The sequence below is a fragment of the Lissotriton helveticus genome, chromosome 2_1 (assembly GCF_964261635.1).
Source record: "Lissotriton helveticus chromosome 2_1, aLisHel1.1, whole genome shotgun sequence".
Taxonomy (NCBI): domain Eukaryota; kingdom Metazoa; phylum Chordata; class Amphibia; order Caudata; family Salamandridae; genus Lissotriton; species Lissotriton helveticus.
In genome coordinates this window covers 538,076,776-538,101,240 of record NC_136059.1, presented here as the reverse complement: position 1 = coordinate 538,101,240, position 24,465 = coordinate 538,076,776, and the positions used below count along the sequence as shown (strand labels likewise).

The 24,465-nt window shown below is 44.3% G+C and overlaps 1 protein-coding gene across 3 annotated transcripts in view; it reads right to left on the bottom strand.

Annotated features, from left to right (window-relative positions):
• The window catches only part of MTX3 (metaxin 3), a 166,593-nt gene that overhangs the window by 117,929 nt on the left and 24,199 nt on the right, over positions 1 to 24,465 (bottom strand). For 2 of the 3 annotated variants that reach the window (XR_013607047.1, XM_078675201.1), the window contains exon 2: positions 15,591 to 15,660. Coding sequence is in view for 2 of the 3 variants with exons in the window: in XM_078675201.1 (XP_078531327.1) it covers positions 15,591 to 15,660 (70 nt within the window). In the remaining variant the exon portion in view is untranslated. Of the gene's footprint in view, positions 1 to 15,575; positions 15,661 to 24,465 lie in introns of all 3 variants that reach the window. The other variant, XM_078675200.1, reaches the window with a different exon arrangement.

The following is a 24,465-nucleotide window of genomic DNA, read 5'->3' as shown; positions in this document are numbered from 1 at the left end:
CTTGGAGTATTCGCAGGCAGTTGTACACCTTGCTGACACACATTGAGGACCGGTTGCTCCAGCTCGAGTTGCAGGTTGTCACCGATCTGACACGACAGCAGCACCTCGATGCCGGCCATGCCGAGCGGGAGACACTTCTAGGACAGACTACGCTGCCATAACTATTTGGCGCATTCAACCCGCTCACATTCGAACGCAGACAAGGCCGGACGACTGCTGGCCTACTTGATTAGACAGGAACAGCCCCAGCGGCCCATACGTTTCCTCCTAGACGACCTTGGCCAAGAGCGCACCACACAGGGAGACATCCAGGCACCTATGACTGAACACTACACTCGCCTCTACGACACCCTCCTGACAGGTAACACTAGCGATGTGGATTCCTTCCTGGCCGCTGTGGAGTTACCTACTCTGACATTGGATCAGACCCTGGAACTGGACGCTCCTTTAGCAGAGGAAGAAATACGGGACGCATTGCGTGCCTTGTCCTTGGGTAAAACTCCAGGACCAGACGGACTCCCAACAGAATTTTTCAAAACTTATGCGGAACATTTGGTACCGCAACTGCACTCGTTGTTCCTGGAGGCAGTCTCGAAGGGCTGTTGACCCATCCATGCGTACGGCCAATGTGGTGTCCTTATTGAAACCCGGTAAGGATGCTACGTCTCCTGGCTCCTACCGGCCGATTGCCATATTGAATTCGGATTATAAGATTCTGTCGAAGGTCTTGGCCAACCGACTAGCTCCACTAGTCCCTGAACTGGTACATTCTGACCAGAATGGATTTGTTCCATAGCGTAGTACTGCCCTGAACCTGCGCCGCTACTTTTCGGGTCACGGAATATGCCCCAACCGCCTGGCCGCGCTCCGGTTGCATGGTGTTAGAGCTTGAGAAGGCCTTCCACTCACTGGCCTGGAACTTCCTATTTGCTGCTCTGACACGTTTTGGGGTTGGTCCCTACTTCCTCGGCTTAATACAGTTGCTATACAGTGATCTATCAGTCCGGGTTCGGACGGGCCCATATCTTTCAGATCCGGTCCGGGTACGATATGGGACACAGCAGGGATGTCCGTTGTCCCTGCTTCTTTTTGCGTTGGCGGTGGAGCCGCTGGCGGCTCATGTCCGCACGCACGTAGATATGGGGATTGAGCTAGGAGATGGCGTGCACACTATTTCGCCATACGCGGATGACCTATTACTATACACCAGGGACCTTCATGATATTCCTCCTTTCCTTGATCGGACCCTTAGCCTTTTTGCGCGAGCCTCCAGGCTGCGAGTCAATCCAAGAAAGTCCATACTCTCTCTGTTCTTAGGGAACGTCCCGTCCCTGGTTTATCGGGCCAAGGCTGACCTCGTTGACGGAAACGTTGTCTGAGCTACCACGGCGATTCAGTCTCCGATATGGTTCTGGTAGACCCTCCCGTTGGCAATTTCTGGCAGAATCGCCTTGGCTAAGATGGTGGTCCTCCCCCGCCTCCTCAATTATTTTGCCACCCTGCCCCTCATCATCTCGCCCCCCCTTCTTTGAGCAATGGGAAAATGTAGTGCGGGATTTGATATGAGGAACCTCACGCCATAGAGTATCCATGGGAAAACTTTACCTGCCTAATGAGTTGGGCGGACTTGCGGTGCCCAATTTCGAACACTGCTACCTGGCCTCCCAGCTGTAATGGATTGCCAGGTGGATGTCCTCCTGTTGCCTACTAAATGCGGCCTCTATGCAACCACCGCTATCACTGAAAATCCTCCTCCAGACTTTTCATCCTTGCTACACACTTAGGCCCCCAGATACTTTTCTCCTCACTGTAGCGCACAAATGTTTCCATAGGTGTCTTTTCTTCACTAGGACCACCATCCCATACGCACCCGCCATCCCGCAATTGGGAACCCAACAGGGCAACACCTACACGACGGCGGCTGAGCTACATCACTGGATCTCGGAGGGGATACAGGTTGTGGGGGGACCTCTTTCAAGAAGACTCACTCATTCCGATTCAGGAACTCGTAGCGGGGGAAAATATACATCTGGGCAGTTCTTGCTACACAGAACCTTTATAGCTACGTTAATGTCCAAATGGGGTGAGCTGGCTCAGGAACCTCCCATACATCACACTCTGCAGTATCTTTATGTAATGGGTAGGTGGAAACATCTTACGCGCTGGTTCGCATCTTCACTTCGCCAACACACGGAAGTAGATCTCACCCAACTTCGGGCTTCACTGGGAGGGGGCTTTGGGTAGGGCGTTTACAGATAGGGAATGGCAGGCTGCTCATGGTGGTCCGACCCGCATCCCCCGGAATCAAAGATTTCGACAGATACAATTTTTCAGGCCTACCTTACCCCAGCCAGCATCAACAGGTATTTCCTTTGCATGGATGAAGCTTGTCCCCGCTGCCGGCAAGCGAATGCTGACCTAGTACATATGCTTTGGGGGTGCCCAGTCCTGACTGACTATTGGAATACTGTGTCCACTACTCTTATTAGCTGCATCTCCCGCACCATTCCCCTACCTGGGAAGCCCATGTGTTACATCTCTTCAGCAAAAACAAGAAATACAGAGCGGCCACACGGTTTTTAGACCTTGGTCTGATAGCGGCCAACCGCTTGCTTACCAGGTGGTGGAAGTCCCCCCTGCCACCACATCCCCTTGCTTGGCATAGATCCCTGTTCAACTGGGCGAGGGCGGAGGGTGCGGTACTGCGCAGGGAGGACTTGCTTTGGTTTCCAAACTTTTCAGGGGCAGACACTCGACACGAGCTCTCCAATTGCGTCACAGGGGAGTATCGCAAAGAGTAATACCCCCCCCCTTTTTACCACTTCCCCACACTGATGTAAATATGGAATAACACTGACATTCGGACAGTAACCGCCTCTGGGCCATGGATCCCTGCTACTACTATGTCTTGGAGGTGTCTGAGGCCCCTAGCGAATTCAGATATGGCGGCAGGTCTTACGCGACTCTCCCCTACCTTTCCTTTTGTTGTCCTCATTTTGTTGTACCCTATGTTCCAGGTTATGTTTGAACTGCACTGTTCCTGTGCTACTCACGTACCACCTGATGTTTAGAATTAGCAGCACCGCTTTATCCTTTCTCGAGAGATTGCCATAAGTTTGGTTGTATTAACACACCCAGAATTTGCATTGTCATGCCATTACTAGCCAAAGTGTGCCCTACTACTGGTGATTAATTCACTCCCCAGAGACCCTACACTACATATTAGGTCTCAGAGATCTTCATTTAGGTGGCTAATGTCACCGTAAGCAAAATGCAATACGATGAAATCTCTCACATGACTGAAAGCAGGGCGGACACGTTCGCATTTGATGAAGAGGCAAGCACTCGTATATACTCTCTGATACAAGAAGATACTACCGAGTTCGCCACCAACAAAACTAAGGAGCAGCATATTAAACAACTGTTATACCTAACGAGAAAGACAATAAATCAAAGACTTCATGCCAGTACCCTAATTAGGTACCATAAATCTCAACGGATTCCGAGAGGACTTAGAATCCCTCTGAAACCCTCATTATGTAAAAATAGCAAACCATTTGTGGATAAATGGTATGCTATTCTGAATAAGTGTAGTTTAGACTTGATCCTGTTAATTATTGAGGAATTGTCAAAAATACTTGAAGAACTTAACACAGAAATTGTGGCAGTAAACGAAGAATTGAAGAAATTTATGAGCCCTGAGGAAATTGCTAAGACATTAGAAGATATAAATCAGCAATTAACAAAGCAGTGAACGAGCGCAAAATTAGAAAGTATCGTCGCGACACCCTCGATTACAAACTTGAGGAGGTTTATTCATGGGCGGAAGTCTACGCTAAAAGAAGGATTAATAGAGGACAAAATTCACAAACTGATACCTCCGCCACAGGGAGTGACACGTCAGCAAGAAGTGGAGCACAGAAGACACAGGTACAGGGATCAAAGGAAACTCCAACTACCTCTGCTCAAACGTCTTTTTTAGAATCAGGCCCAGACAAAAGGGCAGACCCAGGAGGGGAAATAAACATAGAAAAAGAGAAAGACCTACCTACCACGAGAGAGAAACCCAAAAGGAGGAAATAACAACAGGAAAGATGGATGAAGATAATTTAGTGATCAATATATCACACAAATCCTTGACCGATAAAGAAATGCACACATTGCAGAAAGGTATGTCCTTTATACCCACAACGGAAACTGATGTCCTTGAACTAGAAGTGAGTCTTTTTAAGCTCACTCGCAAATTGCGACTCAGAAACTTTTTTGATAATGTATTGACAGAGGGCACAAAGCCAGAACCCGATGAACTAAAAGGCCTCAAAGTACCCAGTAAATATATGGCACCAGTGAGCCATAAGGCTATAGACTTATTTGAGATCCTCTGTAAACAGGATTTACAAGCTATCAACCTGCACCCAAAGAAACATCATAACATATCACCGGGTGAATTAAAGATCATTAAAAACATCAGTCATGATGAAACTATACTATGCCAGAAAGCGGATAAGGGTGGAGCACTTGTCATTATGGATCGGTCATATTATGAATCAAAGATAAGTGAACATTTGAGCGACACTAATCTATATATGAGTATTACATACAATCCTACCAGAGAAATACAAGACATCCTTGCTCTGATTTTGAACAAAGCTACAGAAAATGGCATCATTAAAGAAAAAACCAAACAATATTTAACACAGACTGACGCACGGAGCCCGTCATTTTATATGACGCCGAAAATTCACAAAAACCTTTTCCAACCTCCATGCAGACCCATAGTATCAACAGTTAAGAGTGTACATGAACCAGTGGGTAAATTCCTCAATAAATATCTTCAACCGTTTGCAGTGGAAGCAGAATCCTACATTAAAGACACCACAGACTTTTTGAAAAAATTAGCTTCCATCACAATTAACAAAGAACAACTTATCTACATGGCAACAATAGACGTTCAAGCACTATATACGTCGATACCCCACCTAGCAGGCATAGAGGCAGTGGAAAAAGTGTTGTTATGCAGTGATTATGATGATACCATGAAAGTTTTTTTGATGGAACTTTTAGAGTTCACTCTTATGCACAGTTATTTCAAACATGGTGAGCTTTGGTATATCCAAAAGAGTGGTACAGCCATGGGCAATTCCGCTGCGCCGACGTACGCTAACATCTTTATGAGGAACTACGAAGAGAGGAACATTTTGAGCCAAGATACGTGGAAGCAACACACTAGACTATATGTTCGATTTATCGACGATATTTTTATTGTTTGGGAAGGTGCCAGAGAAGTGTTATCATCAGAAATTTCTAAATTGAATTTGATAGATGAACGCATCAAGTTTACTTGGGATATTCAAGAAAGAAACATCAACTTCCTAGATGTTAATGTTATTCGAGGAGAATCCAGTTTTGATACTACGCTATATAGAAAAGACACTGACCGAAACAACTTATTGAGCTTTGATAGCTTTCATCCTCCAGCCCTGAAAAGACACTTGCCATTTTCCCAATTTATGAGGGTGAAAAGAGTCGTCTCTGAACCACAAAAGGTAACAATTCAGATGACAGAAATGTCCACTCGATTTCAAAAAAGAGGCTATCCTCCATCAATTTTGAGTGAGGCCATCGAAAGAATTAAGGATACGACGAGAGAAACTTTATTTGCCAGCAAACCAGTTTCCAATGAGCAGCGTATAACATGTGTGAGTAAATACTCCACAGCCAGTAATGCCTTCAAAAATATCATTAAGAAACACTGGTCCATACTACGGGTCGAACCGGATTTTAAGGGAGCATTTGAGCGAGATCCATTATTTGCTCACACACGTTCGAAAAATATGGGTCAACTTTTGAAAATGCAATCTAAAACCAACCAATATGCAATTTGGAAAGGAACTTTACCTTGCCTCAACTGCACTAACTGCGGTAACATCAAGAAGGGCAATAAGCTATCACCTCCAGAGTACAAAGAGAACATCAACTTACATGTAAATGGGACATGTGATTCAATGAACGTAATTTATGTACTAAGCTGTCCATGTCAATTGCATTACGTTGGTCATACAGAGCGCAAATTTAAAATCCGGCTAAATGAGCATAAGAGTAACATTCCCACAAAAATGCTCAAATCCACGGTTGCAACACACTTCATGGAAGCTGGTCATGATCTTTGCGAACTGAAAGCATGCATTTTGGAAAATGTAGAAAAGCACGAAGGCATTAATAACAAAACGCAGCTTTTAAGGAGAGAGAACCACTGGATATATCGTCTTCAGGCTTTAAAACCGTCTGGGCTTAATGAAAGGGTGGAATTTCAGTGTTATTTGTAAATATGTTTATTCTCTGACTTTTATAATTGCAGCATGATGTTCCTTGATTTGTTGCACTGACTTAGTATACTAATGAGCATACAAGTACCATAAGCCATAGCGCAGCAGCGTAGGCAGTAAACCCCACCCACCTAATTCCTTTAACCTTTCCCGCCACTCCGTTTAGTCAGAACCGGAGTGTAGCGGACCTTCGCGAGCAGAATCCCCGTTTGTTCTGGTAAGCCAGTTGCAATATGCGGTTAGTTAAGCGATAGCACCCTTTAACATCTCGGCTTAAGCTTTCACTTGTGAACCGGAATGTAGAAAACTCCTACGAACGTTTTCTTAGTTTGTTTTGGTAAGCGCGTGATTTAAAACGCCTAGTTAAGCGATAGCGTCTTTAAATATCTTAGTTCCTGTTTCCATTCTGAGGTTATGAGATATTTGATTTACTCGTACACGCATAGCTTATATGCCGCCCGCATACTTATAGGAGACATTGCACGGTTGAACTTACCTACCCTTAAACCAGTATCAGTCTGCCATGAGCGATAAACATTTTCCCCGCAACTTTTCCCTGATCTTGCCTTCTCGCTAAGCGACCATCATGTTAAGTATTTACAGTTATATTTAGTGTGTGTAGGCACCTTTTGGATAACATTATTTTCCTGCATCAATTTAACCATTTGGTATGCATGTTGGTATTTTATCACATCAGTAGCAATGTTTTGCATGTAGTTTTGTTGGTCCCTTACTATGTAGTAGTAATCATCATTATTTAAACTTACAGATCCCTTGATAAAGGCGCTGGCTTGCGCCGAAATGCATTGGGAGGCCATGGAAGGCCAGATTTTTGGCAACTAATTGAAAGAAAAGAAATGATCAATCTTGTTGATGGGAACATTTAATGTGGAGCAACATTGGAATGTCCTTTTGAACTATGAATTACGAATAAAGAAAAGATTGTCAAACATATAAATGAGCTATTATTCACTGGAAATTTTGGCTGGTTGCAGCATACACTAGTGCACAGGAATACGAGTTGATTATGAACTTGTTCAGTATTTGTTGAGTACTTTGGCAGTTGCGTAATCCATCATACAAATCTAAGCTTGATCAAGCAATCATGGAATATCTAGCATTTAACGTCGAGATGACCCCCACTGGCGTGGTTTTGTGGGAAGCCCTGAAACCCACGCTCCGTGCAGTAGACATCAGCTTTTGTACAGGGGACCAGCGCCGCCGCAACAACCAGGTAGTGGAACTAGACGTCCAGCAGCGGGATCTCGAGGCAGAGATTAGAGAGGGCGGTGGAGCACAGGCTCGACGTAGATTGCTTCTCTCACAACAACAACTGCATCAATTACTTATGAATAAGGCCCAGATGGCGTGGCAAGCGGCGCAGTGTAGGATATATCAGTGGGGCGACAAGTCGAGCAGAATGCTACAGCGTCTATGCCAGGTGGAGCAGACGGCAGCGCCGGTGCCTGTGCTGCAGGACATCCGTGTTCCAACTACTACGAAGTCACTCAAGCCATCGCAGAATATTACACAAACTTATATGCCAGGTGAGAGGTCCTAACCCGTATTCAGATAGTAGAGTTTATAAGCAACATATTGGTCTCAGATAACGCACAAACACATCTCAACATACCGATCACTGAAGAGGAACTCGCTAAAGCACTGGCAAGCCTGCACCCATGTCGAGCCCCGGGACCTAATGGGTTCCCTAATAATGGGTTCTCTGGCAAGTTCCTGAGAATACATATGCCCCAGCTGGAAACACATTTGTTAAAGATGCTGCAGGAGGCTTCCGAGATGCAGATCCTCCCACCCAACTGGCGACATGCGGTAATAGTGGTATTCTACAAATCAGGGTGCCCCCCTAATGAACCCTCCTCATATCGACCAATCTCATTATTCAGACCCCCCAGGATATAGCGGCATGGATTAGCAAATTTAGCGGCACAAAAATTGAAATTTAGCGGCACAAATATGGAAATTTAGCGGCAATTTAGCGGCATTTTATTTGGCGGTTTTTCTTACAACACAGATATCTTAGTTTTTTGTGTTTGTGGTCTGTGTATGTTGGTTCCTGGTGTGTTTGTGGTCTGTGTGTGTTTGTGTTGGTTCCTGGTGTGTTTGTGGTCTGTGTGTGTCGGTCCCTGGTGTGTCTGTGGTCTGTGTGTGTTGGTCCCTGGTGTGTTTGTGGTCTGTGTTTGTGGTCTGTGTGTGTTTGTGTTGGTTCCTGGTGTGTCTGTGGTCTGTGTGTGTTGGTCCCTGGTGTGTCTGTGGTCTGTGTGTGTTGGTCCCTGGTGTGTCTGTGTGTGTTGGTCCCTGGTGTGTTTGTGGTCTGTGTGTGTTGGTCCCTGGTGTGTTTGTGGTCTGTTTGTGTTGGTCCCTGGTGTGTCTGTGGTCTGTGTGTGTTGGTCCCTGGTGTGTTTGTGGTCTGCGTGTGTTGGTCCCTGGTGTGTTTGTGGTCTGTGTGTGTTTGTGTTGGTTCCTGTTGTGTTTGTGGTCTGTGTGTGTTGGTCCCTGGTGTGTTTGTGGTCTGTGTGTGTTGGTTCCTGTTGTGTTTGTGGTCTGTGTGTGTTGGTCCCTGGTGTGTTTGTGGTCTGTGTGTGTTGGTCCCTGGTGTGTTTGTGGTCTGTTTGTGTTGGTCCCTGGTGTGTCTGTGGTCTGTGTGTGTTGGTCCCTGGTGTGTTTGTGGTCTGCGTGTGTTGGTCCCTGGTGTGTTTGTGGTCTGTGTGTGTTTGTGTTGGTTCCTGTTGTGTTTGTGGTCTGTGTGTGTTGGTTCCTGGTGTGTTTGTGGTCTGTGTGTGTTGGTTCCTGGTGTGTTTGTGGTCTGTGTGTGTTGGTCCCTGGTGTGTCTGTGGTCTGTGTGTGTTGGTCCCTGGTGTGTTTGTGGTCTGTGTGTTTGATGCCTGTGTGTGTTGGTCTGTAGTGCGACTGACGCCTGTGCCGCAGGGTCACTGATGCCCTTGAACTCTCTAAAGCTACTGCTGTCTGCGGACACTGAGCCATCCTAGCGCCCCTCGGGGCCCCGGGCAGTGCATGTCTGCAGACAAGGGCCCATCCGGGAACAGAAACCATGCCTGATGCCTCCTTTCGGCAGCCAAAATTCACCCAACACACACGTCTGTCAGGCAAATACTTTTTGACATATAGTTACAAAATAGTAGTTTACAAATTCCCCCGGAAGTTTGATTTCCATAAATACAGTTTTCACGTTACAACTAGGAGAGTAGTGTTGTGAAACTTCCAAGTTCCTTTAACAATTTCTCCAAACTTGTGAAGTTCAGGAACATGGAAGACTTATTTATAAAAACCTATTAAAATAAGTTTAAAATAAATAAATAACACGACAAACATACTTTAGCAGGTGAATTTTCACAAAATGTTATTGCCAAAGTTATAATCTTGTGCACCCCCGATTAAAACTATGTGACCACATTATTATATTTCTGTCTCTGGACACAAGTTCTATTTTATAAACGTATAACATTGCTTTGTAAAACAGTTAAACATAAAGACACGTGATTAAGATTAGTGTTTGGACGGCACTGACCGATTTCCATAGGTCCAGAGCGCTCTGTGGGAAGCAGTTGGCTGTTACATCTCCCTTCACACTATGAGCCAATTACCTGCGTATGAAAACCGCAAAGTTTGAAGTGATACCAGGAAGTGCATGAAGGCGCCTCGCATGTCTTGATTGCATCTGTGATGAGTGTGATTGCCTCATGCCACAAAAACTGTATTCACCCTGCTGACGAATTCCACGTCAGGCTGCTCAATCGAGTTCAGTCGGTCAAAGTGCAAAAGTATATTCTTTAGATTAGAACCTGTATTCGCAGGATGAGATAATCTTTCACTGATAAATGCGTGACAAGGAACAGTGAAGGTAAGTTGTGTTAAGGAATTCTTTAGAGGTTGTCCGTCATGGCACTCTGTCGCAGAAGTGGCGGATGCCCCATACGTCGTATTACTAATGCATTATCGGCGTTCGCCAGCTTACTTGTACAGTACTGCGGCAGACCGTGGCAGGGAGGGATGAATGCATGTGAGAGGCTGGAGGGCGAGAGTGTGACCTCGACCTCGGAGTCGTACCTGGCTTGAATAAAACAAAACCGAGTCAGACAATATACAATTTTTGGTCGGCACATGGGGCAGTGAGCACTTCTTCCTTTGAGGCTGCTGCACTGCGTGTGGTGTCTCCCTTGTCTTCCAGCCCGATCCTCGTCCTGAGGCTAGTGGGGCAACGCCCCATTCGCCACTCTGCACTTTTAATCCCCTTGAAAGGGGTCTGGATGTTTAGGTTTCGCGGGCACTTCTGTAAAAATCCCGCCATTTTGACAAAAGTGCCGATTTCGCGGGCCTTTCGTAAAAATCGCGGCATTTTTACAGAAGTGCCGATTTCACTGGCACTTTCGTAAAAATCGCGGCATTTTTACAGAAGTGCCGATTTCGCGGCAAATCGCGAAATCGCGAAATCCTGGAGGGTCTGATTATTAAATATAGAAGCCAAGCTGTTGGGTAAGGTCCTAGCTAATCTTCTCCTCCCGTACATCTCAGACCTCGTCCATCCTGACCAGGCGGGTTTTATGCCGCAGCGATACACGTGTCATAACAGCAGGCGAGTTCATAATGCTCTAGCAAAGGTGCCAGAACTTGGCGTACCAGCAGCCATCTTATTAGCGGACATAGATAAAACGTTTGATTTGATCAGCTGGGAATACTTATTCATTCTCTTGCAGGCTCTTAACTTTAGCCCAAGATTCTTGACATATATCCGCCTACTCTACACTGCTCCTTCTGCATTCGTGCGTGTGAATGGGGTGCTGTCAGACCCATTCCCCATAGTCAGAGGTAGTAGACAGCGGTGCCCGCTACCCCTCTATTTTTTGTGCTTGCTGTTGAGCCACTGGCTGCATGGGTGAGGCAGGACCCCCCGGTGCTCAGGTTTGAATGATCCACTGAGATATACGACAGGAATGCACTGTATGCAGATGATGTTCTGTTCTTCCTCACGGACCCGAGGTTCACAGGCCCAAGAATCCTGCAGATACTACGAGTGTTTGGGGAGACCTCAGGGTTATACATGAACCCGTCAAAATCTGTACTGTTTCCTGTCTGTGGTGATCAAGGAAGAGGTACTTGGACAGCTCAGTACCTCGGAATTTAGATCTCCACTAACCCGACCATTTCCTGGACGCATAACATCAACCCCTTATTGTTGCATGTCCGGGAGGAGGTGAGAGCATGGTCTCCCTTGCCACTGTCATTACTCTGACAGTCCGCTATTTTTTAAATGGCATCATTACCGCCACTGTTATACCAGCTCCAAAACTTCCCCAATGGAATTCCACGATGGTGGTTCCGGCAAATTTATGCAGTACTCAATCACTTCCTGTGAGGGGAGGCGAAGTTAGAGTAGCCCTCCGCACCTGTGTCCAGTCCACCTACTGTGGGAGAAAAGCCACAGTAGATGTGTATGCTTATTACTCTACCTCCCACCTACTCAACATCAAGGAGTGGTGGTATAGTGAGCAGATAGATCCAGCAAATGCTGTAGAGAGATAAGCGATGGACAGCGGGTCAATGCTAGACTTCATCTATAGTCATGCAGGAATAGACCACCTGCCCCAGCGGCCAAAGTGGTCATTCAATTATGGAAACGGACTATCCAGCGGTTGGGCTGGTGGGAAAGGTTGACTCGGGAGACACCACTGTAGCACAGAATATTCATTCGGCAGGTGGTGGCGTTGCCTGGGTTCAACGCATGGGACCTTATAGGCTTGTCCACACTAGGTGACATTATGAAGGGGACAGCGCTCTAATCCTTCCAACAGCTGCAGGACGAGTATCAGCTTAATTGTAGCCAATTCCGTAAGTATTTACAACTCAGACACGCTCTAACACCATATATAAAGGACTTGACAGATCTACCGGAGTCTAATCCATTAGAAGGCAGGCTGGCTTTGGTGGACATGTGCGCTCATAAGATTAGACAATTAGACCAAACCCGGAGTACACACAGCAACACCACCCTGGGTGCACTGCAGGGAAATTGGGAGGGAGACATTGAGGACTTAAGTGATGATGATTGGACTGAGGAACTAGCGTGAACACCAGGGCACCACTATTTCATCAGGTCGCTGCCTTGTCCAGTTTAAATATGTGCATCGGGCCTACTACACAAGGGCTGATCCCCCTTGAACCCAAGTTAGTCCTCCTGCATAGCACAGAGTGATAGCCGGCAATTGATACAAACAACACCTTTTGTTTTTGTGATTGACGTTAGCTAAGCAGGATATCACCCAACATTGGAAAACGGTCTTCCCGCCCTCGGTGGGAGGGTGGAAGCATGCCATGGACAGATGTATGGGGATGGAAATAGCAGTCTTTATGGCAAGGGGCTGCCCCAGGAAGCATAACAAAATCTGGAAGCGGTGGGCAGAATATTCGGGTATTGATTTGTCCTCTGTCCCACCCTCTGTATACCTTATAGAAATGGAGGTATGGTCATATAGACTTGGACACAATAGTAGCCCACAGCTTTAATCACACCAATACTGTGGACTGTTATTCTGTTGGGGTTCAGGGAGTAGTATTCTGTCTGTGCCTGGTTTTAAAGTTATGTCTCATTGGTATCACTCAGAATTGCAAAATGTCTGTTGTATTTGTATATGCGCCATATTAGGCCGTGTTGTACTACCAATAAAACCACAATAAAATGTGTCATAAAAAAAAAAACATATCAAACTGGAACCTACTACTTTCTGCTATTTAGTTGTTGATATATACCACTCCACCAAAGACCTGATAGACAGAAATGTGATGAGAACAGATATCACTTAGGTCCCAGATTTCGTTCTAGAGAACGCTCCCTCTGTTGATGCCAGGCAGAGTGGCCCTTGCAAAAATGATAAAGCTACATAGAATACTTTATTATTTCTCTAATTTGCCTGTCTGTCTCCCACAAAGCCTCTACTTTAGATAGTATGCTGGGTGATCTAATATGGACTGATATAGGTGTAGGGTTTCCTTGGTGAAACAAACTCCCTGCTGACCACGGAGGCCTGGGTGCTCCAGATTTCAAACACTTTTATTTGTTGGCGCAACTTCAATGACCAGCCTGGTGGTTGGCTGCCCCTCGCCTATCCGAGGTGTCTGGTGCAGACCTACGCGGTGTTAAAGACAAAATACGGAAACGATTCATCCGGCACTCTAGCTTACCTAAACCACTTAAAAGACTTCTACGTATAGCTTAGGTTAGTTACGACTGGGCACTGAACTTCTCATGACAGACTATACCATATGTCTCTGGCATACTGCTGATAAGTATCTATTCCTTTCAGCGAGATGTATCTCATACTGCAGCTGAAGCCTGGGAACACTCAGTGATAATTTACTTGGGAGACTTCTTTTACGACAGGGCTCTTATTCCATTAGAAACTTTATCCACACAGTTTGGTCTTCCTCTAGAACACTTTCTACTTATTGTCTTCTTCTAACATTCACCCCCACCTGGGCTATAACAAACACGGAACAATCCCACTCACCTACTGGTGCAGACATTACTTATTGTAGGCACAGGACAAAAGTTAATACCTTGGATAGCCAGATCAATTCCAGTTCAGACTGATGACCCATTAGCATCGTTGGGATTGAAATGAGAAACTTGTGTAGGCGGCACATTTACACAAAAAGAAAGGGAGAAACCCATTGCTTATCCACACTAAATTTCAAGAAATGCCAAATTTCAATACATACAACAAAATATTATGCATCGTGCCGACTTGACTACCGATAGGCTGAGTAAAATATACGTAAATGCGAGTTCTAACTGCCCCGCTGTGATTCCCCTGGACCAGACCTAAAGCATATGCTCTAGGATTGCTCGGGAGTTGCCTCCTACTGAAATGACATCTAGACTGACTATACTATCGACCGCTACTGCCCATCAAGACCTCTATAGCCTAGAAAGCTGTATATTGGACTTTATAAACACCACAAATCTGCTAAAGTTGCAAACAAATTCCTTGACCTGGCCTTCCTGCCAGCTAAGTTCTCTATTACCATGACATAGAAAGTCTAGTCAATGCCAGTGGTGTCCTAGTGGTAAATATGGTTTTACCATGGCTGCAGCAGAATCTACTTCTTTGAGGTGAGAAGAAGCTAGAGGCTTACGGAAAACCACTATTGCGAGTTTATGGGATGACCTACTGGCCTCATTTACAGAAAATGTAAAAGGCGATAACTGACCCCCATGAATACACAATTAGTTCTCTCACAACTACATTACTTTAGTCTATCGTAATTTACTTGATCTTCACAAATGCACAGCTGCTCGTCGGCTTTCTATCACTGTTCGCTCATTAAGCGATGGTTCCCTCCCTCTTGCAAATACACTTACTCCTTTTATATCTTCACCAGGCCTGCTTTCACTGTTATTGCATTCAGTTTTTCGTTACATAGCTTATAGCATTTTCTACTAAGATTAAGTTATATTCGATATAATGTACTCTATATCAGACAGTTTCAATGATAATACTGTGTACCTCCATGCATATTGTTTAGCTATTGATATTATTGTCTTGCAATGCTACCTCCAATATGCACCGCATTTATGTTACGTCTTACTAAAAATCAATAAAAACATTTACAAAAGCGGTAATCTTGCAGTGAAGATATCAACGCTGACAGGGAAATTCAGGATTGAGTTAAGAATGATACATCTTTAAAATGGATGGGACTATAAATTCATATCTGTAAATTAGAATTAATTAAATAAGATCATTTAATAGGATTTCCTTGGCTAGTGGCTCAAAGGCAGGGCTGAATAACAGGAGAAAGGGGGTAATGACCTGGCAGTCTTTACAGAATGTGTTGTATTGGACAGTGACAAATGAAATGAAGCCGTCTCCTCCACCTGGACATTTTATACGGGCTACCACAGCCTGTCTAAGGCCTTTTCACAATCAAGTGCTGTGGATATCCATGAGCAGGTGAAATGTCCTGCAATGGTTTGTTATTACAGATCAGCCTATTGTCAGAAGGAGGCCTATTATTGACAGATCCAGTTTGTTCTGGTACGGAACAGGAAAGGTACAATTTTTCCAATCAATTGATCTGACCGTGGCATGCGCAGTATTGTCAGTCCAAAAAACATAATTAAACATTTAATGCATACATTTGAAATCCACTGAAGCTTTCAGTGCTTTTTATCAGACGTCAACTTGTAAAATATAACAAAGACATTAAACGTACTTAAATTGCCATTACCGTTTGGACTCATCCAGCTGTGATCTACAACATCCACTATCACAGGAGCACTTGCAAACCTAGCATAAGCCTGAAATAAATTTACAAAAAAAGTACATCAGTAAACTTATAGTAGTGTCATCTGTACAGCACAGCGACCATCCGAAGAAGCGGGATTGAGCGAAACAGAAGCCTTAGAACTTAGCCCTCTTTGGGGACAAGTCAATCATACTGATGTTACACTGAAAATAGTATACCACTTGTAAGATTTCAAAACCAAACACTTTGGCACCAGTATGATGGCTCCCACTGTAATGGTAATTTTTGGAAGAACAGATTGTGAAAGTAATTGTAGACAATATGAAAGCCCTGAATATCTGGAAACTGAACCATTAAACTTGGTGGTTTGTCTTTTGGCAGCAAATGAGTATGGAGTGGCCAGACCTTTCATACATGGAAGCATAGGTCACTGCCTGCAAACTCAAATAGTACAAACCAGACCTCAAAGGATTTTCAATTTCTGAGGTCATTATTTGGGATATTCAGGTTTTAAGAAATGCAGGCGGCTTTTTAGAAGCCGCATGATTAGAATAGAAGGTATTGTTTCACTGCTTTACTCACATGTTTACAGATTTATATTATATACAATCCTAACACAATAAGAGGCAAACAGTAACATTATTATTTTGTCACACTTAATCTCCGCCTTTGACACGGTTGACCATACTATCTTGCTTTCCCGTGTCAGGGCGGCGGGGATCCGAGGCACCGCTCTGGTATGGTTATCCTCCTTCCTGAGAGACCGCACCCAGGCTGTTCGCCTGGGTGACTTTTCTGCGGACTTTCGGAGAGTTCAGTGCGGGGTCCCCCAAGGTTCCTCCCTCTCACCCCTGTTGTTCAATCTCTACATTGCCCCTTTGATTTTTTCATTACGGCAAATGGAGGTCGGCGTATACAATTATGCGGATGACCTCCAACTTGTCTTCAATCTATCTTCCTCCCCGGCCTCCATCTCGAATTTTCAGTCGATCATGATTTTTATCCAGGACTGGATGAACCACAATCATCTGAAACTCAATCCGGGAAAGACCGAGCAGGTATTGACGGGTGGTTCATCCAGTCCCTGGTCCCCACTCTTCTGGCACCCTTCCCTTGGTCCTCCCCCGGTCCCCTCTACCTCAGTTAAAACATTAGGTATCAAACTCAATTCTCAGCTCACTCTTCACTCCCAGGTTAGTGCTGTGGTGTCCTCTTCCTTTTTGTCACTACGCACGATACGCAAGGTATCCCGCTTCTTTTCTTTTGATGCCCTAAAAATGATCATCCTGGCGATGGTCATCTCCCGCCTGGATTATGGTAACGCTCTGTATGCAGGTATACCTGCATATAGCTTAAGGCTTTTGCAGTTAATACAGAACCAGGCGGCACGACTGGTATTCAACCTCCCAAAATACCATCATGTAACACCCCTTCTCAAATCCCTTCACTGGCTCCCTGTCCGTGAACGCGTCCAGTTTAAGCTTGCTTCCATCATTTATCAAGCACGACTGGGCATGGCTCCGGCTTTCATTACATCAGAGGTCGTTCCCTATGTCCCCACCAGGGTACTACGCTCAGCTTCACAATCCCTCCTGACAGTCTCTCGCTTCCGGAGGAAGAAATGGGGAGGATCAAAGTTCTCGATCCTTGCACCAACTCTATGGAATTCCCTACCTCTAGAGCTGAGATCCATACCTCTCTACCCTCAATTCCGGAAATTCAAATTTAATCTCACCCAAATTATTAAAAATCTACTTGTGTAATTATGCATTTGACATCATGAAACTCTACTGCAATTTTCGCCATTTTATCACATCACATTTAATGTAAAGTAATAAATCAGTGAAAATCGACTAACGTACCTAGCATATTGTCAGAGGTCTTTTTGTGGCAGAATATAGTCTATGCCTAACCAATCTACTTTATTATTCAAAGAAATCTTTTGGAATATTTAGGCTTTGGTGGGCGGGTACTCTGTCACAAACTTGAGGGGGTATCCCATCTGCACCTAGCAATAGCATTAGGGTATAAATGCACTTCTGATACAGCGATGGGACATCCGTCACGTTTGTGATGAAGTAACAAGTCCGCCAAACTCTAATTCAAGTCCTTCGTCCTTTCAGCTCTTTATCGCTTCTCTTTAACAATGAATCCATAATCTAAAGCCTCTTGTTTCCCACCTCCTTTCCTTCTTGTGTGGTCTCTACTTAACTTTCAACTAAATAAAATTGAATCTGCTGCTTTTCTCATGTAAACATATATTTGCAACCCACGCCACATAATCAATTATCGACTGCTTGATTTACGGATTTGAAATAAAAGCTGCAGATTATTGTGTTTAGGTGTTGACTGAGGTGACAGATCGTGTAAATATTCCAATTCCCTAATGGATGGACTGATGGAAAGGTTTTTTTTGTCAAACTTTCTTTATGGAGTTTTTCATAGGGCGCAGCGCTAAACAAAGGCAGGAATACACAACGAGAACATCAGAAGTATGCGCCTAAATGCAATTAGTACATACAGTTTCCAATATGTAATGCCATCCTCCTCGCAATCAAACAGTTCAATTAAAGCACTGTCATTGAATGATCTGTCTCACTGAACCATAAAAAGGGCCCATCAAAATCCCCCATATAACCCTAAGCTATAAACCATGAGTGAGGATACTAGACCTGTGTGTTGTGTGGTGGGCTTTGCAAACCAGGCCTGAGGCCCACCAATAGGACCTCAGGTAGTCCCAGGGTCTTCACCAGTTCTCTTATGATGTTATATCTGAAAAAGCTGAAGTGCCCGAGTACAATTGGGGGAGGCCGTGAGTGAAAGGCCAACAGAGAGGAAGGTCGCCAGGGAACCCCAGGTATATTCAAGGTTTTTATAGTTATCCAGGAGACTATCAGCCATTCTCTACATTGTCAAGGCCTACCACACCCTGGCATGCCACTGGGTCACCGAGGGTGTCATCGTGTTTTTTCCAAAAAGCCACCAGCACTGTCTCGGTCGCCCCTAGGCAAAACCACATAATGGAGTGATCTCCTGAGGTTTGGCACTTAAGGGTCTCATCTCGTAGCCCCAAAAGAGCAAAGCCTGGTGTACATGTGATCAGGTACCCCACTATGTCTTTAATTTGAGCTAAAACATCAGACCAGAAAAGACGGATTATGGGAAAGTCCCACCATATGTGATGAAATCTCCGAACCACTCACACCCTCTCCAGCACAGGTCAGACATGTTGGGGTAAATTCTTTCGAGTTTAGTGGGATAGAGATACCAATCATACAGAATTTGATAATGGGGGTCTCTTATCCCCATAGTGTTTGAACCTAGGTATGTCGCACTATAACTTCCGCCATTGCTCGTCAGAGATTGTTTCCCCTAGTGTATGGGTCTAAAAATCTATGTGACATGGCCGAATTTTGGGGGAGGTATCAATTAAAAGTGAGTAGAGGAAAGAGATAGTACATTTACCCCTCTCCCCTCACTTGTCTTACAAATTTCTCAACTGGAGAAACATTTTTGGTGGCTGCTACTCCCAAGTCAGGATGGGTGTTATATTCTATGGTTCATTTCATTTAAGAATGTAGATGTTCTGCTCATATGTTCCCTCTCTTTGGTAGTTAGAATGTTTGGGGGGATTCTGTAATAGGGATTCGAAAATTAGAAGATGTGTCGAGTTTCTGATTCAGGTTGGAGTGTAAGATTGGTGCTGTGAAGAATTTGCAATAAAAGAAGACTTCTTTTGATAATCAGACTTCATCATTTTATTGGGAAACACCCTGCAACATTTGGCGACGAGGATGGGATCTTTTTTATTCACGTTTCTGCATCTTTCCGACTCTCTGGGAGATTTTATCTTCGTTTATGAACTTCGATTGGATACATCTTGAACCTTGTTCCAATGTTTCCAATGATGCAACAAATTTTCCTTGTGATGATGAGGCACAAGAGAGTTCTACATGTTCAGTTTCTACACCTTCACTTTCGATGGAGAACAATGTTTGTTCTGATGAAAGTACTGTTTCCAGGAAGAGCAAACGTAAAACACATGGCCCGTATTATCTTAAAGATTACATACAATGATTGTTTATGTTGTTTATTTTCTGTGTGAAAAGGGGAAGATGTGTTATATTCTATGGTTCATTTCATTTAGAATGTAGATCTTCTGCTCATAAGTTCGCTCTCTTTGGTAGTTAGAATGTTTGGGGGGATTCTGTAATAGGGATTCGAAAGTTAGCAGTTGTGTCGAGTTTCTGATTTAGGTTGGAGTGTAGGATTGGTGCTGTGAAGAATTTGCAATAAAAGAAGACTTCTTTTGATAATCAGACTTCATCGTTTTATTGGAAAACACCCTGCAACAATGGGGAACTCAATGTTTCAGACGAGTGTAATGGTATCTCTCAGAATTTGGTAAGCCAAAGTCTTGTTGGCATTTTTAACAGGTGAGAATCTCCCATCCATGAAAAAAGTCAGAAATGGTAAGACACCCTCCTTCCCTCCAGAAATCAAAAGGGCCCGGTGTAAGTGCTGGTGGAAATGCAAGGTTGAGGTGAATAGGAATGACTGGAGAGGGGAATGTAGCCGATGCAGTCGAGTGATTCATGTCATCCCATGCTTTTTTCTTGTGTTTATTAAGTGTTACACATTGTACAACATCAACTTCAAATGTGGCTCCAAGCATAGTAAGACATGAGCATGAATACAAGTCAAGTTTTTGGGAGAATTGACAGTGCCTTCAGCTCTGGATTGCCCATCGAGAAAATGTATACAGCAAACACATGAACAATATTTCACAAAAGAAAAGAAAATGGAAAAAGAAGAAAGAAGCTCTGGAGTCTCCACATGATATGAGAAGGTATGTGTCTTATGGGTAAGGGGTATCCAAGGGGAGTACCCATCAGGGGTAACACCCAAGCAGGAATTGCAACCAGACCCCAGCAGGGGACTCTTCCATGATAGACCAATGGTGCTGTCACGAGTGTAAGTGGTCAGGCCTGATGTGTATCTCAGGCAGGGCGTGGTATGTGTTGACTTTGAACCCACGGGTCGCTGTGGGTCTCGGGGGCTGCCATCATACCTATGAGAAAGTCTGTGTGTGGATGGTGAAAGCACGAGTCAAGGTGGATGCTCATGGTGGGTGTCCGATCATACACTGCCATCTCAGCCATGAGGCTGTAACCACTTGCCAGATTGGGTGTAGCACTGGGCAATCCCATACAATGTGGTAGAACCCACCTTTCTGTAATTTTCAATGGGGGCATTTAGAGCATAATGCCGAGAACATGCGTTCAATGCGTTCAATGCACGGGGTGGTGGGGGGTAGAGATAGGTAAGAAGTAAATAATTGAAATGAGTAAAGTGGAATCTAGGGTTACGGGATATCCCCTTCACCAACTGAAGAATGTGGCCCTAAGCCAGGACAGTCCCGACTAACAGAGCGCGATACAAATCATTATATATAACATAATATTGAGTGATGTGTAAAAGGTTGTGATGACATGTCGAGCATTGTCAGATGACAGCACGTGTTCAGTACTGCTGTGGAAGGGGGCTCTTTATCCTCGATGTTGCACATTTCTCACAGCGAATGTTGTATGGCAAGAAAGGTTCAAAGCTGACTAGCCCATAGTCTGTAAGTGCCCATGATATCCTGGAATGACATGGTGGTTCCTTCATGGGAAAGTTCCCCTAGTTGCTCCACTCCTACATCCCTCCAGGGGGTTGAGTCAGCGCGCTGAACTAAAGACATCAATCGTGGCAGTTCACAGATGGCAATCGCTGGGGAGTATGGAAGATGGGGGCTCTAGGGTGCACAAACCGGCACCAACAGGCGTGAACCGCTGCCATCAGTCTCGTTTCACAATAAGGACAGACAATGACATCAGACAGCTATGAGTAGATACTCCCCCCCCCCCCCCCCCACCCCAAAAACTTAGGAATGAGCGGTAACTCATGACAGGCTGGAGCGTTCAACCAGGCTATCAGCCATTTCAGTTTCGCCATAGCATAGTAAAGCTTGAAGTTAGGTGCCCCAAGCTCGCCATCCAACAGTGGATGCTGGAGCATGATTAAAGCAACTTGGACCCTCACTCCAGATCAGCTTGAGCAGCGATCCATTAAGCTTGCGAAAAAATTATTTGGGGAGCACAATTGAGAGGGCTGCAAAAAAGGAAAGTAAACGGGGTAGGACTACCATTTTAGTAATCGCTTCATAACCCAATGGGGACAAGGGCAACGACTGGCAGAAGGGCAAGGAACAGCAGACGAAACCGACTGCCTTGTGATGGAGCGAGGTTCAGAATAATATTTTGTTCTGACTCGCAAAGTTAAACTTCCATAATATTATAATCGTATTAAATCAGCATGAAATGAAATGTACTAATCAACTTAGTTTAAAATGCATACACGACACAAGGGACTAACATATGTGCTGTATGTTGCAACTGCAAGTACGTGAGAAATAATAAACTAACCTTGTCTATTGTCTTTGTCAGTATTAAATGCAGCTGTTTAACTAATGGCATGTGCTTATTTGTGTGTGCTTATGTTATGTCTTTTCGTCTTTATGTGGCATAAGTTCGAGGAGAATCCTGTGGCCTAAAGGAGAAAGTAAATATAAATGCTGCTTTATGTGCTTCAGCTAGGTAACATTAATTAACGGGTTAATATTTAGCAAAGGGGGTGGGTAACAGAATAAATCTCAATTCTTTAATTAATTATTGTCTTGTGTTTGTTTGAATACTAGTTTCCAAAGAGAGAGGCTTAAGGCCTAGCGTTTTAAAGATGGTGTTGTCGAGTCCTGTCCAGAGAAAGCAAGACCCCTGCATGGAAACTTTTATCACATTGAAAGTAATTGCAAACGCAATTGAAAATTGTATTATAAGTGCTCTTGGAAGGACTGAATCAAGGACGGAAACCGGCAAAGATTTCCAAGCTAAGGAAGTCACAGCCTGTGATTTGCAAAATGTTTCGTTTTGAGGAAGCTGCGTGACTTGTGAATAAGAGACAATGGACTCTAAGAAAAAGTTTGATTTAGGCTTCGAGAAAGATGATGACACCATATGAGCTGACATCAGTCAGCCAATTAGAACACTGGATGGCAGAGAAAAATATACTTTTAGTGAGATTAGCTAGGCAAAGAAAGGTATAAAAATTGCCCCCATGGGCAGGAGGGCGCTTCTCGCTTTCCGAATCCTGAAGGACGTGACGTGCTAAAGGACTTGTTGGCGCACGTAAGGATAACAGACTTAATGTCTATTTCTTTTTAGGTGAAGCAAGTTTAGACAGGGAAAATTAGAACTTAGGGAATGGAAACTGTTTATTTTACTTAAATCATGCTAACTGATTTTGCTTTGAATTTCCAGTCTAATATGCTGTTCCTCAAATAAAAGCTGCTAATTAAATGCTAATAAATAAAGAATTAAATAAAATGCACTTTCTTGAATAAATAGTTAATAAATAAGATTTTGAAATGACAAGCTGGTCTTGTTTATTCATGGTCTTGTTACCATCAGTTGATCCATTTACCTTAGTAACTTAATTAAAATGATAAATGTTTAAAAACCATGGTAAGAAATGTCATACTGCAGTTTGTATATAAATTGTAAATAGGTTTGTGAATAGTTCTGATTAATTAGGTCACATGATTCAGTCGCTCAGAAATTGTCACGTTAGTTTATGGGCCTTGGTAAGTGATTCATGATTAATGGTGAGTATTGTGGAGATAGGTAGCATTGGTGAGACAGTTTTTCATTAGGAGCGCTGGATCACTTGGCAACATTGCCCACTTTAATGTCCTTCTCTGTGTGATGTATCTGAACTCCCAAGTATTTGACAGTGTCGTAGCACCATTGGAGATGAGTCCTCGTGGGCTGGCCATGGCACTAAGGGAAACAAACAGTATTTGGGCCAATTCATGCAGTAGCCAGGATCTATCCACAAAGTCATCGGATAGCCGCATGAGGCCATGAAGGACGGTCCCAACATACCGTAGGTAGACCAAGGCATCATCCGCATATAGCGAAATGATGTGGTATATGCTCCGCTCTGGGAAGCCAAAAGCCAGAGCACATTAGTGGAGATGGCATGCCAGTGGCTACATGGCCACGGCAAAAAGGAAGGGGGATAATGGGCAGCCCTGTCTGGTGCCCTTTTGAATAATGAAGCTGTTAGAGATCAATTGACCTGTCTTTACCTGTGAAGGGTGCAGACCCAACCCATGTACCAAACCCCATGTTGGTGAGGTCTGTGTAGAGTTCTCGCTCTTAGAATGTGTAACTGAGCCTCCAAAGAAACAGCAAAACAGTCTCTTACTGGATGGCAGAGCAAAACAACGTGGGAGTTGACAGTTTGTTCTTCACAGTGCACAATGCACAGACCTTGATAATGCAGCAATTATAAAACAGCATGCAGTTGTAATCTTCTGGATGCCGATAAATTAGTAGATATTAAATGCATTGAAGCATAATAGGCATAGTTGGGAGATTTGTAAAACTGTTCACTTCTTTTTTTTTTTTTTCCATAACCAATTTTATTATGAGTTCAAGCATAGCTCAACACAGCCCTCCACAGTCAGGAGGAGACTGTCAAAGACAGATAAAAAAAAGAGACATATCATTAGTACAGCATCGAACCCATCGTTATACAGTAAATGGCATTGAACTACCCCACCCACCCAATCCCAAAAACACCAACCAGCCCCGCCCACAGCTACCCACCCCTTATCCCACCCTAACCCAGTGCACGCGATCACAGTCCAGCAACTTGGGACAATCTACAAAGGTGGAGCCGGCCAGCGGCCTAGAGTGCGGGATCCACATCCAGCTGTAATGCATCATCAATGTCCACAGGGGGGTCAAGGAGC